Source organism: Varanus komodoensis, unplaced genomic scaffold (assembly GCF_004798865.1).
Source record: "Varanus komodoensis strain SLA01 unplaced genomic scaffold, ASM479886v1 scaffold39, whole genome shotgun sequence".
NCBI classification, from domain to species: Eukaryota; Metazoa; Chordata; class Lepidosauria; order Squamata; family Varanidae; genus Varanus; species Varanus komodoensis.
The window spans coordinates 4,949,201-4,967,739 of NW_025335922.1; the positions used below are offsets into that span (position 1 = coordinate 4,949,201).

The window sequence follows — 18,539 nt, forward strand, 5'->3', positions numbered from 1 at the left end:
CAGGCATTAAGGTCCTTTTGAGGGTACCTGCATCTGCCAAGGGCCGTTTATTGAGCAAACATGATTGTTCCTGTACCTCTCCCAAGCTACACACCACGACTGGCTCCCACTCTCTTGGTTTCAGAAAGGGTCCAGCAGTGCAATTTTCATTTCAGCCGTTTCAAGCATGTGGTTTGGGGTGTAATCTGATGCATTTCTACTTCTAAACAAGCATAGGATTGTGCCTTTAATGTTTTTACCTGTTTAATGTTCTTGTGTTTAATTGTTTTATGGTTTATTTTAAATTCTTGCACACTGTCTGGATGGCTTTTGAGCAGATAGGGTGGTATACAAGAACAGGCAATAAGAACTGCCCTGCACTGCCACCCAGTGCGCTCGCCTTCTCTGCATGAATGATACAATGCTACAGAATGATCCATTTGCTTGTTGACAGTAAGCTAGAAGAGCACTGGCCTCTCCCCCGCCCCCGCTGCAGTTTGAGAGGAACGTTATTCTTTGGAAAGTGCATAAGCAATACGTCATTCTTGGCTATACCAACCTGTTGTAGTTGCTATGCCAACATACTCTGGGGACTGATTGCTTACAGGTGAAGATGCAGAGGGCACATCCACTGAGGTGGCAGATTTAGCTGGAGAAAAAGACACCGGGGAGGGACTTGGAGGAACAGGTTCTGTCAGTATGATTTCTTCTCGCACTTCTACTGCGATGAGAAGAAAAACAGATGTTAAAACAACACACTTGCTTTCCTTTTTCCTTCCCATTTCCTTAACGCATGCATGGGGAACAAAAGCTCCAGGGGCCAAATCCAGCAAATTAGCCTTTGGGATCCCCCAGATGGACATGCCCTAGATGGCCACACCCATTCCCCTAGCCCCGCCCACTTTTCCTCTGACTGCAACCACCTTTCTCCCAACCACCCATCATTTGGTGATTTCTTGGCTTTGGTGCAGGCTTCCCCAGTCTGAAAAGTCAAAAGTCATTCCTAAAGCTCAGTTGCTAGCAGTAAGAGCTTTAAGCTAAATTATACTAGCATTTTTGGTATTCTGAGCCCCCGCCCGTTGTTTTTGCCCTCACCCACAACTGAAAGGAGGCCAGGCTGAAAGAGATTCCTCTAATAGCACAGGTAGGGTTGGGTTTCGGGGCCAATGTCTAGGGCCCCACAGCCCAACAGTGTTCATAGGTGATGCCCTAAGAATGGCAAGTAATGAAATAAACTCCATTTTATTCCTGTAGCCATACTGGTGCTATGATTTAAAATGCAAAACTGCAAATAGGGCAAATGCAATTATGCATGCTCAAAGCATTTGTTTTTTTAAGAAAGAGCTGGGAACAACCTTTGTTGTTCTTGTTACAACTTATCAGGAATGTAAAAACAGTTGTAAAGCATGGTCTAGTGGCTGGAGGTGGGAGCAAACATACAACAGTTTGCCGTATGTTTCATCACTGAACAAAAACACACAGTCACTTAAAAGGCCCTCCCACAGCAAGCCTAATTCCTGGGTATGTTCCTCCTTAGGATATTTTCAATCATAATGGTGGGTGTGTGAATTTTGTGGCACACATGTGACTACCCATGATGCCACTGCAAGAGAAGCGGCTTACCTGTTCCTCCTTCTCCTTTCATTGCCCTCATCAGCTCATTGGCTCTCTCCTGACAGTGGAGAGATTCTAGCAGGTACAGTACATAGTCATCAAACATCAGGTGAATAAGGTGAAAAGATCCTGGTGGTAAAATAGTGTAAGCAAAAAGCCATTAACAGAATATTCACACTAGGTAGTCCTGCTATTGGTCATGTCATAACAAGTCAGATGTTGAAAGAAAGTGTAACCATAAGGACACTTTATGGGAGTGATTTCCATTGTGAGCACAGAGATCTAATTCTCAAGTTAACATACAAGGATCAGATCAGAATGTTGTTTTGCTTCTTTTTTTTGCATCATACCCAAATTTATGCAGCCAAAATTAATTTTTAGTTCACTGTATATTAAGTCTCTGAGCTACAGTTGCTAAGAAAATTGACCTAGGGAGAATTACCTTTAGAACAACTGCAATCTGCAGTAGTAACCACAATTCAATAGTTTGCCCATCTTTGTTATACTTCAGTTAACAAAGATCTGAGGTACGTGAAAACAGCTCATGTTATTGGTTCTTTGAGTGAACATCAAAATGTTCTGATATGACCTTTCTACTATCAGGTTAAGCCTAGTAGGGTTTTCGTTTTAGCTCTGCTGTCATCGGGGAAGGTAGGGCTAACCATTCACTAATCACATACATGCACAATGCTAACAGCAGCATCCCTTGCCACCTCATCAGTTTCTGGTAAAGCTGGAAGCCCCCATTTCTTCCTACTAGAAAACTACTTCACTGGCTGCCACTGTGAGGGCAGGTTTGTTTTCTACACGTCGGAACAGCATTTCCAGTAGTAGATCTTCCCTCTTACAACCAACTGGAGAAAAATGTCTACTTTTGCCAGCTATCTGAAAAAGAGAGGAATGGGGAAAGGGCTGGAAATGTTTCCTCTTTTTGTTTTGTTTTGCTTTGCTCCCTTTCTTCCCTAGCTGTCAGAACAGAACATGCAATAGTTTGATCTTTACAGATCCAGCAGGCTATGAGTAGTTTGATGGCAGCACAGAAAGAAAGTTGGGGCACAACTTAGTGGCAGTCCAGGTTGCAGGTCCAGTAATCAAGATGGTTAACAAGTGATCAGTGGCCAGCCATTGTGGAATCACTTGACTGGCAACAGGTTTTGCTAATGGACCCAGTTTTGACTGCCATCTTTTTTCATACTATGAATAAATGGAAAATTGTGATTCTTATGAAGAAAAACAAGAATAATCTTCTACTCTGTAAAACTCAAACAGCTGGGCTATTTTAACATTTTTCCTTTTGAGAGTGTATTGAAAATCTGAAATCCTTCCAGTTATTGTTTCATTAGTACAAAGCACATGCATGACTATGTGCATCCATATGTCCTCTGTTAAGGAGGTAAATAGCTCCTCATCCATTAAGTAGATAGTAAAGAGAAAGTACCAAAGCTGGGCGCACTGTGCAAAGTCATATCCCGAATAACTCTTGTGCCAAAACAGGACCACATCAAGAGGAACTGTTGAGCGACTTTCTTCAAAGAGCCTTGTATCTTAGCAGCTACCTGCCAATAAAAAAAGAAATGGAAGTGATACAGATGCATCTTTTCTGTGCATTGTTTATAGTCTTCCATCATCTTTAGATAATTTAGTCCAGTTACAGTTGATAGCAAAATCCTATCCGTATCTACTCAGAAGCAAACCCCACTAAATTCAATTGGTCTTAGTCCTAGGTAAGTGTATATAGGATTATAGCAGGGGTGGACAACTTATGATCCTCTAGATGTTTTGATCTACAACTCCCATGAGCCCTAGTCACATAGACAATGGTGAGGAATGATGGGAATTATAGGCCAAAAGATCTAGATGGCTACAAATTGCCTACCCCTCTACAAACTTAGTAGGTGGTGTATCCAGAAATTTCAGTGGTGGGACCTCCGGAATCTTTCATTATGATCTGCAACAGTTGCTAATATTTCTTGATTATCATTCCTTACTAGATATTATCAAACACATGTTTCAGTCACATCCTGAAGTCTGATTATTTGCACTTATTATTACTGCATTGCATTTATATCCCACCTTTTTCCTCACGTGAAATGCCCAGGTCAGTTTACATAGCTCCATTTTATCCTCACAACAACCCTGTGAAGAAAGTTGGGCTGAAAGTCTGTGAATGACCCAAAGTCAGCCAGTGAGCTTCACAGTCAAAGAGCATGGATTCCCAGTTTCCCATTCCAACTCTCTAACCACCACACCACATGCCACTGGTTAGTCAACTTCAGGATTCCACCCACTATTTGATATTCCTTTCAAAGCAGAGTGTAAGTGCTAACCTTCCACCCTTTAATAATTCGTAATCTACCAATATAAATTTGTGTCATGAGAATGATTCCTCCATAACATGCTGGCTGGAAATAATGAGACCTGTAATCCAATGTTATTGTTATCTTTTGCCCACAAAATGCATAGGCTAACAATCAGTGTTGAGTAAACATGACTCTCATTAAACACCCCTCATCTCAGTAGCAAAAGGCATAATGATATATAAACAGCCCAGAGAAGGGCCCAAGCGAACTAAGCCTTCAACGAGAGATGCTGCATACACCACTGGTCCTCTCCAACTGAGAAAATGGTCCCCCATAACCTCCTCATTTCCACTCTAGCTACCAGCCAGGTTGTTGCTCCTTTGCCTGCTTGGCAGCAAGGGTCATAGCTCAGTGGGAGAGAGCATACTCCCTTGCAAAAGAACTCAGTTTCAATTCCCAGCATCATCAGGAAGGGAAAGACTCCTGTCTGAAATCCAGGAGACTTGATGCTAGTCGCTGAGTGGACCAGGGGAAGGAGCAGTGTCTGGGTTGGGGTTCTGGAATTCAGACCCACAGGACCAAAAGAGAAGACGAAGAAGGGGAAGAAAGAAGGGAAGAGAAAAAAAGGAAAAAAGCAGAAATTTGCATATGCTTTAAGTCTGAGTGCATCTGTAAGCCCATCTTCTAAAGACACCCCTATTTGTAAGAAGGAATGTATAGACAGGAAAAAGGAGAGCACTTGATTTTTTGAAAAAATCCCCAAAACCCTCAGGCATTTGGAAGGGCTGCAGGAGGTGAAGCACACAGCTAATCCAAGGAGATCAGATGCGACAGAGCTCATCTAGGTGCCTGGAACCCTCTTCCAGCAAGGGTCCATGAACAGCAGGGTGGTCCACCTCTGCCTAGAGGTGTCAGACCTCTTTCAGCTCAAGGGCCATCTCAGGAACAGCCTTCCAATGGTGGGTGGGACTGAAATCAAAAGGGGAGGGACCAAAATAAAAAAAAAAAACCTTAAGCGCCAGCATATTGAACCTGAAAGCTCTTACTGCCAGTAACTAATCCTTAGGAGAGGCATTTCAACCTTTCAGAATGGGGAAACACATAAAAGCAGGCAAACCACAAAACCATTTGTGGTTGGGAGAAAGTGGAAAGGGCAGGGTTTCTTAAGATAGCAGGTGAAGTTTGGCACTCCTAGAGCAGAGAACGCTGCACTAACAGGACCAAAGGTTTGATGAACAAATAGGATGCTTCCAAGATTTCCGTGGCCTACTTGGGCGTGTAGGCCACCCCATTCTCCTCTGAGTGAGAGACAACCATAAATGTGGACAGGCTTTGAAATGCTACCCTCACTCAGCTCCAGTTCTTAGGGAGAATTAAAGTGCTGGACAGAGAGCTCCACACTATGAGCCTTTACAATGCATTGCACATCACCACCTCCTACATTCTAGCTCTCTCTCTCTTTACTGACCTTCACAACACATCTGTCCACCATGGAATCCAGCCATTCTACATATGATTCAATGGGCGATTGCTCTTCCAGAAGATGATCGAACTCCTGGTATACTAGCAAAATAAAACCCCAGTGATCCAAATAAGTAATTATTGGTGTTTTTCTTGTTGAAGCAAAAAGAAAAAAATCTCAAGCCAATGACTAGTGCCCTCCTAGTTTTTTTTTTTCAACATTTTGCATAAGTTGTTTAGCCATCATAACACGTGTTTTCCTAAACAATGGAAAAGATAAAAACATTTGCTATACTTGCTTTCAATTTCTCCCCCTCTTTGTCAACCCCATTAAAATAAATGTTTGTTTTTAATATAGATACTAAAACTAAAGAAAAAAGATCCAACTTTCAGCAACATTTTTTGGCATAGAAGTAAATCACAAACACAGCCATCATGGTGTTTCCTTTGAGCACTAAAGCAAGGCTTTGACCCTTTTGATAAAAAAAGGTCATGCATGAAATTGATTTAGAAATGAATTAAAGCCGCTGTTTAAGTCAAGAATGGGCAAAAGTTGTGGAAGGTCATCAACATTTTCACAACACATCCTATAACTGCTACTAGTAAAACTTAAATGTAATAACTAACAGGCAAACTATTTCCTAAAAATGCCCTACATTACTTATGATGCAATCCTATGCATGTCTACTCAAAAGTAAGTTCTACTAAATTTAATGGAACTTACCCCCAGGTAAGTATGTGTAGGATTGGAGCATAAATGACCTCAAAGCGATTTCTAAATATTATTTACATAATTGTGTCCTTCCTGAGATATACAGCAAGAAAGCAAACATTAAACTGACATTCTTTGTTTCACTTGTAAAATATTTTTGGCCACTTTTTCCAATGTTTTACAAAAATGTGCTAGAAACAAGTAACATCTCATTTAAAACCCATCATAAAAATAAAACATTATGAAGACTGCAATCCTATAAACGCTTTTACTAGGGAGTAAATTCTGTTAAAGAAGGTGGGATTTATATCCAAGTAAACATGCCAGTATTGTACTGTAATGCTGTATTCCAGTGCATACTAAACTTGGGAATAAGCCCCACTGAGCATCTTGGGGCTTACTTCTGAGTAAACATGCAAAGGATTGTGCTGCACAACATGTAAAAACTCTAAATAAGCCAGAAAATCAACCAACTGCACATTGAAAGAACCCTATTTTGCATTCATTTTGAACATTATGAAGCAGATAATATTGTATTCTGGCCAATAAATATTCAAGGCTAGCTGAATTAATTAATTGCTTTCCTGTGCACTTGCATCTGTTTCTGCTTTTTAAATGCTCTGTCCATTTTTGTTCATTGCTCATTATTTTATTTTCTTTTAATATTCTACTCTTTTAGATGTTGCAATGTTCACCACTTTGGCTTACATCTTTTAAAAATAACAGAATCATTTTAATAAAGCAATAAAATATGTCAATAAATGCTTGTGAAATAGCAAGATCATATATGCCTAATCCGCTCAAACTATCATCTGTCCCAGCAAGTGATCCCAATTAGGAGGGGGACACTATAAATGAGCACTTCATTGTTTTGTTAAATAGTGATTTATTTATTTATTTGTATATATATAAATTATAAAAGATATAAGGAAAGTGCACAGCAAATTTAACAACAAAATGGCAACATGTAATAAAAACCATAAAATACAACAAAAATGACGTTCAAAGGCAGAAAAATGCACTAAGACAGACTGTTCAGCTTTAAATGCTCATGCATTTGAACTGTGTTTTGCAGTTAAGGGCACACTCCTATGCTTGTTTAGACCAAAAAAAGAGTACAACAACAACCAGCATGTTTCCCTTTGGTCTAAATGTACATAGAATTGCACTCTAAGTTTGAAAAAGGGGAAAGGGAATTATATGAGAATGTTGGGTACAATACAGGAATAGGAAGCAATACTGAAAAAACACTAGGGCATATTTAATTTTGAAAGGAGGATTATGATGGGGCACATAGATAGTTTTATCATATTAAAGAGGATGGTGGAAATAAAGAAAAATTGTTCACCATATTTATTAAGACTAAATCATGAAACAGTACATTATCACAATAGGCATCAACCTTGACTACAACAATGTGGAATACAAGGTTGGGATGGCTGGATTAGAGCCTCCAGGGACTTGAAGGGGAGAGTTCTTTATGTTTACACTCCACTTTTTCTCTGACGGTTTTGGTCTCTGGAATGGCTCTGCTCCTAGCTTATACTGCAACAAATATTGCAGATTTCTTCTACTACCCTTTTATTTCACAGTTGGGGGCATGTGTAATAGTCTAAAAAAGGGCTGGTAATGCTGAACACATCCAAATGTAGCTCTTCAATGTCATTTATATAGCACTAATAATATGCTGGGTGCTGTCAACAGGGTTTGCGATTATCCAGTCAGTTTTATTAGATGTGCAGAAGGCCAATCACGGTCCACAGGCAGAGCAAAGCCCAGTCTCTGATGGCCACCCGATGCCTGCTAGAATGCTAAAATATGGAGACTTCAAGCTGAAGCTGCAGAATGCTTCTTATTATCCTAAGCAATCATGCATTCCAATGTGTGATTCAAACAGAGCAGCAGCCCTCAACCTTTTTGGACCTGAGGGCACCACCCGGTTTTACATCTCTCTGCTGCACCTGTTCATTTTAGGAAATTCCTTCTTTAGCAAAAACATTTGCTTCATATCTCTCGGATACCAAGAATAAGGGATAGTCTAATTTTGCCAACTGATGGTGGAGGAAAACAGTTAATACTTCTTTTAAAATATATTTGGCAATGTCCAATAATTGCTTCTGTTTGGGGAGATGTTATTACACAGATAAATTTGGTACTGGAACAGTCTTTAATATTTCATTGCATATAGATATATACTTTTTAAACTTATCTACATTTGGTAGATACATTTGGTAAATTTATGAAATGCATTCTGCTTGCCATGATCTTGTGAGTATGGCTTTTCAGCTTGTGGTTTTGGATTTGCAGAAATGTACACAATGATTATACACCTTGAATGTTTTTTCTAGTTTCTCAGGATAATAGTAAGACTTGCCTGGATAGAAGAAATAGTGTTTAGAAAGCAGCTTTCTGTTGAATATGAGATTATTTCTAATACTTCTGAAAGTAATTATTTGCTCGAATGATTAAGTGCAATTCTACCCATGAATCCTCAGAAGTAAGTCTCATTAAATGTAAGTGTAATGAGACTTACTCCCAGAAAGGTAGGTACAAGATTGCAGCCTAATAGTCAAATATGGCTGCATTACTAAGGAACTTGTATGTAAATGCCTCCCTCCTTATCTATTCCCATGAAGGTGAAAAAACAGCTGGAAGTGGGCAGAAAGTCAAGAGGACCAAAGGCAGGATGGGAAAGGGTTAAGCCAAGCTGTTCTTTCCTGCAGATCTTCCCACTAACAGGTCCCTTGGTGTTCTTTGCACTTTTAATCAATAGATTAGGACTTGGGAAGCAGGAGCCCTGCTGCTGTCAAAGCAATTCGCCATGAGGCCCAGAGCAGGCTCTGTCATGGCTGAGGTTTTTATATCCTTACAGTGTATTATAAGTTTCCTGTGCTCCTCCCGTGAGTCTTCCATGGTGTACAGCGTTTGTTTGGTAATGCTGTTAAGGTCCACATTCCTCCAGTCCTCCAGCATTTGGAATGTAATGTCTGCACTGTGGATCACGGTCCTTGATGCCTATAATCCAATCGAAACAACTCATTAACTTATGGTTTATTAGCTTAAAAATAGGCTTTATCCCCTTACACGCTCCCTTAGTGAGGCCACTAAGTTGATTTGTCCCTGTGGCACTGTCCTAGAAGAGTCATGGATCACAACAGGCATTCCTGATCAGTCCCCACAATTTATAGAACTGGATCAGAGAGGCTAATCTTACCCCTCTCTCCCTAGGCTTGTTCTATGGCATTGTTCCCTTGGGAAGAAAAGGGCCATATCAGTTCAAGAAAAAACATGCTGAAGAGGCTGAGTCTTCCTTTTTGATCCACGCAAGGAAGGGGCCTTACTTGTTCAGGCACACGGAAGCATAATCCATCCCTTTGCTTCTGAAGTGATAAAATCCTTACATGGTTAACTTACTGCTTCAGTTTTGGGCAGAGAGAGCATCTGAAATCACTGCAAACCCTACACAAGGACATGAGGCACAATTTAATTTGCCCAGAAAAATATGTTTAGTGGCAGGACAATGGTTCTGCCTGGAGTGTGTGAAAGAATAAGGGAGCAGGAATTTCTCTCAATATTACGATCACAATAAGGATGGGACATTAGGGAGAGGTGGCCTCCTGGCACTGGACTAAGATGGACCTCACATGTAAGTCACCCTTCTGTACCCAATACCCAGGGTACCTCTTTGACTTCAACTCGGAGCATTCCCAGGCAGCACGGCCCTGGCATTTATTAACACCAGACTAAGGTGATCTTGTAAGGCAAGGGTGCAGAACTCAGGCCTGTGGGCCGAATTCAGCCCTCAGAGGATCCCAGTCTGGGGTTCCCTAGATGGCTGCAGCCCATTCCCCTGACCCTCTTCCTTTTCCCTGCCCTGAAGCTCGAGATATCACAGTTGCTCAAGTCATCAGGAGAAAGATTAGGGAATCGTGCATGATAATTCACACGCATGGGGGCCCAAGACAGGCTCTCTACGTCCTTTTTAAAAGGGCTGGCCTCAGCTGGGCCTAGTATGGCCACATGCCCTGCTCAGCATAGGACGACTCTCTATTTAACAAGTCAGACTTCTGTTTACAGGCATTCTTTATTTGAAGGTTTATTGAGCCCAAGTCCAGTTTCAGGATAAAGAACCTTAAGAAGGGAGAGCCAGGAGGCGCCAAACCCACAACACTGCTGACCTGAAGCTTATTTGGTGGGATGCAGCAACAGCCAAGGGAAGGAGCGTCTCCACGACATAAATGGCTGTGTGTGCCTTTTCTGCTTTTAGTTTTCTGACTGTGAATTCATTTCTAAATCAATTTACAAGACCCACTGAAGGCTTGTGGCTTAGCCGACATCTGGATTGCATGCAAAAAACTACCATGATAGTAAGGAGACCCACTGCTAGTGCAATGGTAAGCTAGCAATCAGAAACAAGCTGAAACGCTCATTCCTGCAACTGTGCAGAGCTGCAGAGCCTGCAGAAGGGAGCTCCACTGACCTGTCCCACACAGGAATTAGGATTCTGCTCATATCTAGGGTTACTGTTGGAAGTGGTAGTTCTCGTTGTGCCTGCAGTGGATCCCACTAGAGCAAGCAAGAGTGCAGCAGCAGTACTGGATGCTGCCCCAAAAGTTTAACATAACTACATAACTAAAATGCATGCATTCGTGCAGGTATAAAAAGCAGCAGCAATAAATCATGAGACAACAAAATAAACTTGTGACAAAATACCTGGCAAAGATGATTTAATGATGTCTGTCTGCGAAGAATTTGAGAAAACCTTCTGGATACTGCCAATGAAGGAGACATTTATGTAGTAAGCCAGATTGATTATTTTGGTACCAAAGTAATTAGATATATACTCTGTATATACTGTGCACACACACATGGTACAGGTGCACCATTCAATGGAGGGTTTTTGGCCAGGACACCAACATTTTTTCAAATCAATGGTCATGTGAATAATTATCTCCACTTATTGTAGGAGTTTGCACAGTATGATTTTATCTCTTTTAGTCTTAGGGAAGGTGGGATTTTTCTAGCCATTTATTAACAATCTGTTTTTGGAGGCCATATTAATACAACCACATTCCTATGGCTCAAGAACAATGTTCGATTAAAACAGATGACATTAGAAAGCATGATCCACCAGATGCAAAGCCCTCTCACTCTCCTGCCATGGCACGTGATTGGCACGGAGTCCCTCAGCCTCAGGCTGGCTTACAGTGCCCTCCTACAAATGGTTAGGCAGAAGAAATCCTAAAATTCCCAGCATTCCCAGCTCACCACAGTTGGGGCACAATCCTATGCATGTTTAGGAAGAAAATTCATTTTTTTCTGTCTCCTCTTACATGAGTTTGAGCCCTAATTCACTTTGCCCTCCTATATTTCTTCCCATTCTGGCAGAGCAAATTGTCCATCATTTAACTTCCACAGCCACCACCTAGGTCTGTTGTATTAACTTACCTGTGAGCAATTTGTCCTGTTGATTTTAAGTGCAACAGTGCAATCCTATACAAGTATATCCAGAAATAAGACCTACAGAAATCAATGAGGCTTATTCCAAAGCAAATACCTATAGAATTGCAGCATATGTTTTTCTGCTTTGGAGCTATTAACTTAGCAGTCCAAATACTCTGAAATCTAAGTCCACATGTGCCAACACAGATATAATTAGTAAGGTATACATACGGTAGAATCCTCTCCAACAACTAGTATGTATTTACTTAGTACTAGCATGTCAGTTTGTATCTTTATTTTCAGATTGCCTAGATTAAGTCTTAATAATGTAGTTATATTCTTGGTTTCTTAAATACTTTTAAGTAACATAAAAGTAAACATTTACTGATGACCTTGCCGATATATCCAAAGTTCTAGAGATGGAATTAAACATATTAAAGTATTTCATATTACACCAAATTATACTGATTGATAGCTGAGTAAGTCAACAGCAACTGAATACAGTTCATTGGCCTCTTATCACAATAGATCTTTGCTAAATCAAATTCTCAGAAAAGAAAGACTCAATAAAAGGAAAAATATTCTACATCATTTTCTTTAGGTGAAATTTTGTTTTTCTAAAGTCACTAGGAAAACTCATTTATTTAGAGAAAAGGATTAAATCCAATAACATTTGAATAAATAATTAAGTTACAGGAAAATAATATTTATGTTCTGAGTCTCTTCAACACATTTTTCATGTTAATCAATGCTTAATCCTTCCCCTAAATGAGTTTTCCCTCCTCTTTTCATCTCTCTCTCATTCTCTCCCTTTAAAAAAACAAACTTTGTGATGAGGAATTTAGCACTTATGAAAGGAGCCATGAAATAAAGCAGGCTTTATCAATAGGTGACGTGTACTGCAGGCATCTACAAATCATGCCTGAAAGAGTGCAGTGCCCTTTCCCGTGGAGAGAGGGTCATTTGATCGCCTCCATGTTTAACTCTGGCACCTTTTCTGAGCAAAAAGCCTCAAGCTGTATTGAAATAGTCTGAAGTCTGGAAAGTTGCTTAATGGTTTGGGATGTGTTCAAATGGTGTCCAGGTCATCAGCAAAGAGAATGTTCAGCTTCTTCCTCAAAGTTAGAAGAATTATCAAAGAAGTGTGACTCATCTGATGTCAGTGCTTTGCCAAGTACCGTATTTTTCTCTCTATAAGACGCACTTTTTCCCCCCTCAAAAGTAAGGGGAAATGTCTGTGCGTCTTATAGAGCGAATGTGTGTGTGCCCGATGCCCGGGACGCTGCTGGCCCGCCTGCACCACATGGCACCACCTGACCGGCACGCACTCGGCACACGCTGCTCCGCCCCGCCCCCTCCGGCGCAGGTGAGAGCTGTGCCGCTCAGGGGGAGCGGTGCAGAGGAGGAGGAGCCGCGGGCTTTAACCCGCCAGCCACACGGAGAGAAGGACTGCTCACCCCCACCGCCCGGGAAGACCTGCTGCGGAGGAGGAGCCGCGGGCTTTAACCCACTGGCCGCACGGAGGGACGGACTGCTCACCCCCACCGCCCGAGAAGACCTGCCGCCGCTGCCACTGCACCGCCTGGAAGACCACCGCCGGCACGCTGCCGGCCCGGCTGCACCACACCTGGCCAGCACACGCTCGGCGCGCCCTGCTCCGCCCCCCTCCTCCGGCGTAGGTGAGAGCCGTTAATCACAGGTCGGTGTGTGTTTTCAAATGGCAATCCGTCTTTTAATGAAGTCCATGGGGAAGTGATGGGGAATGTGCCTGTGATTATCAGGAAGCTTTCCATGGATCCCTCCTCTAAAAACTAGGTGCGTCTTATGGTCAGGTGCATCTTATAGAGTGAAAAATACGGTAATATATGGGCACTCACACTAATGGACAGGGCACAAGGACTGACAGAATTATGTTGACAGGCTACTTTGTGCAAAAGGCACAGAATATCTGGGTGTGCAAGAACAGGGTGCAAACTCTGAATCCAGGGATCTTTTCGGTACCACAGCTGAACTGAGCTCACACAGTCCTTTTACACCTATGCTCTCTTCTGGCTACCAAAGCTTTCTCTAGTTTGGCAGCCTAATCCAGCAACCAATGGGCAGTATCCACTGGTACTATTCCACAAACTCAGATAGTGCTTGCAAAGCACTGCTGGATCTTTCTGCTTGTTACGCTTGTGCAAGTGGTTGTGTAAACACAGATTGCACAACTGGAATATACAACATGTCTTACAGCAGGGTGCACAAGCATAATGCACAGCCACTTGCATAACAGCACTTGTGCAAATTACCTTTAGTTGGATTCTTCTCTTTCACATAGTTCAGAACCTAGTTTCCTCTGTTTGCTTCAACAGAATGACACAGTGCAATACCGCCCGAAAAGTCATTCTGTTGGTGCTACTATTAAACTACTGGTAGTCAGAAACCCTTGCTGATCCATTGCAAATCACCCAGAGTACATCCAATCAACCTCCTGTCCACCCCTGATGTAGGTTTGTGACAGAGAGAGAAAGCAACAACAATAGAACATTTTGATGACTATTTTCTGTGCTACCAATATTAGCTGGCAACATATTCTTTTCCTGCCAAAAATAAGTGATTATACAATACGTACATTCAAACTTGATATTTCGTAGGTTTTCTGGTAAGTCATGGAGAGCTACTTTTAGCCACTCATCCAGCTGTTTGGCAAACTTGCGTATCACCTGGGTCAAGCTGAAAAGAAAAGCATCAACTCTCAGAAGTCTGAGCTGAAGTGCTATCTCTGCATTTTTGCCTCCAGGCAGGAAAAACAATGACTTGCCTCACCCACCCTCAGCCTGCAGATGTGTAGATTCTGAATTTGTGGACTTTGAGGCTCCAGACTCATGCCTACTTATTTAGGAGTCAGCTCTACTGAACTGAACATCAGGGCTTGCATGACGCAACAATCAATAGTGTGCAGCTAGCCATGATGAGTTGTCATGTCATCTGAACCTGGACCAGTTTCCACAGTCCAGCACTTAAAAGTGAAAGGTTTGCCTTGATTAGTGGGAGATACTATCCTCCCTCCTTTTTGTTGCACAAACTCTTCCTTCCTGCTCCCCTTCTCCTCTCCTTCCAAATTACCTTTCTCCCAGTCCTTATAATACAAATGCAGTCTAGCCTTGTCAATGTCCTTGTGTGTTACTGATGGAACATCTCTCCCTTTAACAGGGAAATTTACAAGGAGATAAACAAAGGCAAGATTACATTATAACAAACAGCTGTAAGTCACACTTGCAAAAGATCAACAAAAATCATAAAAATTATAAAGACACTTGCACTATTTTCTGGGACCAAAACTACTATAAAAATTACCCATGTGCATGTTCTTGCGGCATCTTTTTTTTTCTTTTTAAAAGGTAGTAAATGAAAAGAGGTCACAATCAGAGCAGAGAGAGGCTGGGGCAAGGAGACAAGACAAGTTCTGCCTTGGGTCACAGGCCAGAGCACTAAGGGGGAAGGCTGGGGTGGACAAGTCACAGTAAGCCTGCTTGTTGGTCTCAACTGTGGGTTGTTCTGCAAACTACTCATGCTGCATAGCTTATTCCTAGGGTGAGTTTCTGTGATGTGTGAATGCGCACGTTTGGAAACATGAGACATGTTTCCAAATATACATGCACAGGATTATGCTGTGAATGTGACATAAAACAGAAGCTTAAGATATGGGCTGTTAATTAGGTACCAAAGCACACAAAATAGGTATCTGTATGTTTAAGTGCCAAACAGGCCAAGATAAACTTGTATATCGTTAAGAATAACTCATATAAATCAGATAATGTTTACAAACTACTAATTCCACAAGTAGTAATTCCAGATTTATAATATCATTTTCAACAAGTCATAAAAGATCAGTCTCTCCCATTCTGGTGCCCTCACGAAGTTTTGGACTTCAACTCTCATCAACCCCAGGCAGCACAGCTAAGGGGCTGATGAGCTGTACTCCATAAGATCCAGTGGGAACCAGCTTGGGGAAGGCTGAAATATAAGATACTGCCATTACCACTAGCACCATTACAACTGCAAATAGTCTGCTAGGCACAGAGAGTATATAGATACTATCAGGTGATATTATTCTTATTTAGTTGAATTTTCATGGGTATCACTCTCTCTCTTCTCACTCCCAATGCCAGACAATTGAACACTGGTGACACTGCAGAGACTTCCGTCTTAGAGACAGCTACTCACTCGCAGAACTACAGTTACCAAGTGAATGAAAAAGCAAACGTAAACACCTGCATGAGGAAAAGCTGCTGCGAGTAGGGAGTTGGAGGAAGAAGAATGGCAGCTGGGAAAAGAACTAAGCAAACTTTTCCACATATGTCATATCTTGTTCCCAGTTAACTGCACTACAAAGGGCTTTTCTGTAATCCAAAATGGGCCATCCGACTGTCATCTCAGTACACAGACAATCATGCAGCATGAAGTCTGCATCCCACCATCACTGCTAAGAGAGCTCACAACCCAAGTATGAGGGGGTGGAAGTGGGCCCAATATTCAGGAGTGGCAAAGAAGGGCCACCTTCCCCAACATGGCATCCTCCAGATGTGTTGGATTGCAGCTCCTTTCACCCTCAGCCAGCAAGGACAGTGGAAATGCATGAGTTGAAGTCCGAGATATCAGGGAAAGCAGCAGATTAGGGAAGGCTGGAATATAGTTAATGTGCAAGAGGCAGTATGGAATAGTAAAAGTTCATCAGTGAGATTTCAGGAAAGGAAAACATGAATGTAGGTTGATGGAGAAATATGTGTAAAAGTAAAGTAGTTTGATGGACAGAGAAACCTTAAGTGGTTTAGACAGAGGGTACAGCATGCCAGAACAGTCAAAAGCAGGCCTGAGAGGACAATACAAACATAAAGTTATCAAGTAATTAACATTTATAACCATTATGCATGTAAAACTTGCATAGAATGAAAAGCTTGTGCTTTCCTGGCCATGCTGTCCTTTGTTCCTCTTTTTCTTTACACTTTCTTTGAACTCAGTCTGCAGTGACCTCTCCAAATCATTTGGACTGTGACATGGAATAGTCACACTAATGTCATTCAAAAATCTCAGTTTGCCTAACTTGGGAACACTTCTTTGCTTAAGCTTCTGCATGCCTAGAAACACACATGCAGAATTAATAAAACATACTCACCTATCAGGTAATGCCTGCAACACGGTTGGCATCAAGACTCCAGAAATAGCTTTATACAATATTGAATCACAAACGCCAACTATATTTACTACCGTAGAAGAACCCAGGACGGGAAGCATATGAGGAGGCATTCCTTGCCAAAAGTGGAGAAGAAAACTTTGAACCTAGAAGTGCACCAAGACATTAGGAATGAATGAAAATTGTAGTATTTTTCTTGCCTAAATCAAAACCAGAGGCCAAATCCAGCTCTTGTGGATTCCAAATCCTCCCTCTGAGTCTCTTTTGATGGCAACACCCCCTTTCCCTGGATCACCAATCAGGAAATGTGCTGGGTTCCACACATTTTAATTCTAAAAGGCTGAGATGCCTTTTCCTTAAAACTGAGTTACTGGCAGTGAGAGCTTTAAGCTAAAATACGCTGAATCTCTGGAATTCTGCCCCCTGTTCCCTTTTGCCTCTGGCCTCACCCACCAATGGAATATAGCCCCTGCAAGCATCTCCATAACTGAATTCAGCCCTTTGAATGAATTTAACATTGCATGGCCTGAATAAGTGAGCAGGCTTGGGCAGCTTGCTGCCCCAAAAGGGAGCAGTTGGCCATCAACCTAGTTCCTTTGCAAGCTCTTTTCAGTGATTATTTCAGGTCTTTGGCAAGAGCAATCAGCCCCTGCCCCAGCAGTCCACTGCATGGTGAAACAAAGGGAAAGAAAGTGAGGGAGACAAAAAGAGAGGCCTAAAGCAGAATTACTTTGAAGGCATAGCTAGTAACTTTTTTTCCAGTTTTACTCTAGAGTAAGTGCAGGCCTTGGATTCCCATGTGATTTTTTTTTCTTAGCCATGAGGGGCTTTGGGGGAAATGCGGGGGAGGGGGAGGATAAACCTTCCCTCTCCTGAATTGGAACCATGACATTTTGGAGAGCTTTCATTCATAAGGTTGTTCTAAATTGTTCTAAGTTCACACCACATAACAACAGCAATGCTGATGTGCAGCAAGGAAGGCAAACATGCATCACTCTGCTGTGTGTGATCAGCAGAACATTTAGTTTAGACCATTAGCCACACTGTGTGGAGTTTTTGATCCTAATGATACAGACAGCAGAATGAGTCTCCAGAGAACCTTAACATTCTGAACCATCCCAGGCAATCCATGACAAGTACAATACACTGAAGACATTATCACAAAACCTTTGCTTCTCTACCAACCTCATCAAAGTTGGCTCTTATTACAGTGTCAAGTATCCTCTGACAGTGCGTTCTGTACATCATAATGAATGTAGATACCTGGCAGGGGGGAAAAACAGTGTTGTTGTTTTTTTTAAAGAATTGCAGTATTTCAAAACAATTATTTTTCTGCTTTAATCAAACCTTGCCATGATCCCAACTCTAAGCAGAGCCACAGCTCCATCAGCACATGGGATGAAGTGCCAGCTGAGTGAGGAGGGCTCAAACGGAGCAGGCAGTAGGCACGGACACTCACACTGAGCCAAAATCTGAGAGCCTTTAAAGCAGACATTGCTCAACCAGAAACCCTGGTGTCAGGACCCCCTCTCCTGGTGTATACTGCAGTCACAAGTCACCTCCCATCCAGGGGGTGCCAGCAGGCCAGGGAGTACATAATGGAGGGGTAGTCATCATGGAGTTCTCCAAATATCAGTGGACTGCTATGTTTTTATTCGGTGGTTTTATATTGTACTTTTTGACTAAAGACCTCAAAGGGGCTTACAATATTTCTAAAATGCAATAGACAGAGGAACAGCTCAAAACCCCAAACTGAACAACTCTAACTCAACTTGTGCAGGAGTCAGTAAGTGATTTCATATAACAATGCAGCCCACCCAACAGTGCAAGTGATCTGTGTGAGTTCCTTTTAAAT

General features: G+C 41.9%; 1 protein-coding gene across 1 annotated transcript in view; it reads right to left on the reverse strand.

The window, feature by feature from the left end:
- Positions 1-18,539, reverse strand: part of RFX4 (regulatory factor X4) — an 89,180-nt gene that overhangs the window by 12,346 nt on the left and 58,295 nt on the right. Inside the window, exons 7-15 of the mRNA XM_044441067.1 lie at positions 17,870-17,947; positions 16,667-16,830; positions 14,123-14,223; positions 10,780-10,838; positions 8,937-9,081; positions 5,362-5,456; positions 3,032-3,149; positions 1,603-1,722; positions 539-700 (exon numbers count right to left, since the gene is read on the reverse strand). Coding sequence (XP_044297002.1) covers positions 539-700; positions 1,603-1,722; positions 3,032-3,149; positions 5,362-5,456; positions 8,937-9,081; positions 10,780-10,838; positions 14,123-14,223; positions 16,667-16,830; positions 17,870-17,947 — 1,042 coding nt within the window. The remainder of the gene's footprint in view (positions 1-538; positions 701-1,602; positions 1,723-3,031; positions 3,150-5,361; positions 5,457-8,936; positions 9,082-10,779; positions 10,839-14,122; positions 14,224-16,666; positions 16,831-17,869; positions 17,948-18,539) is intronic.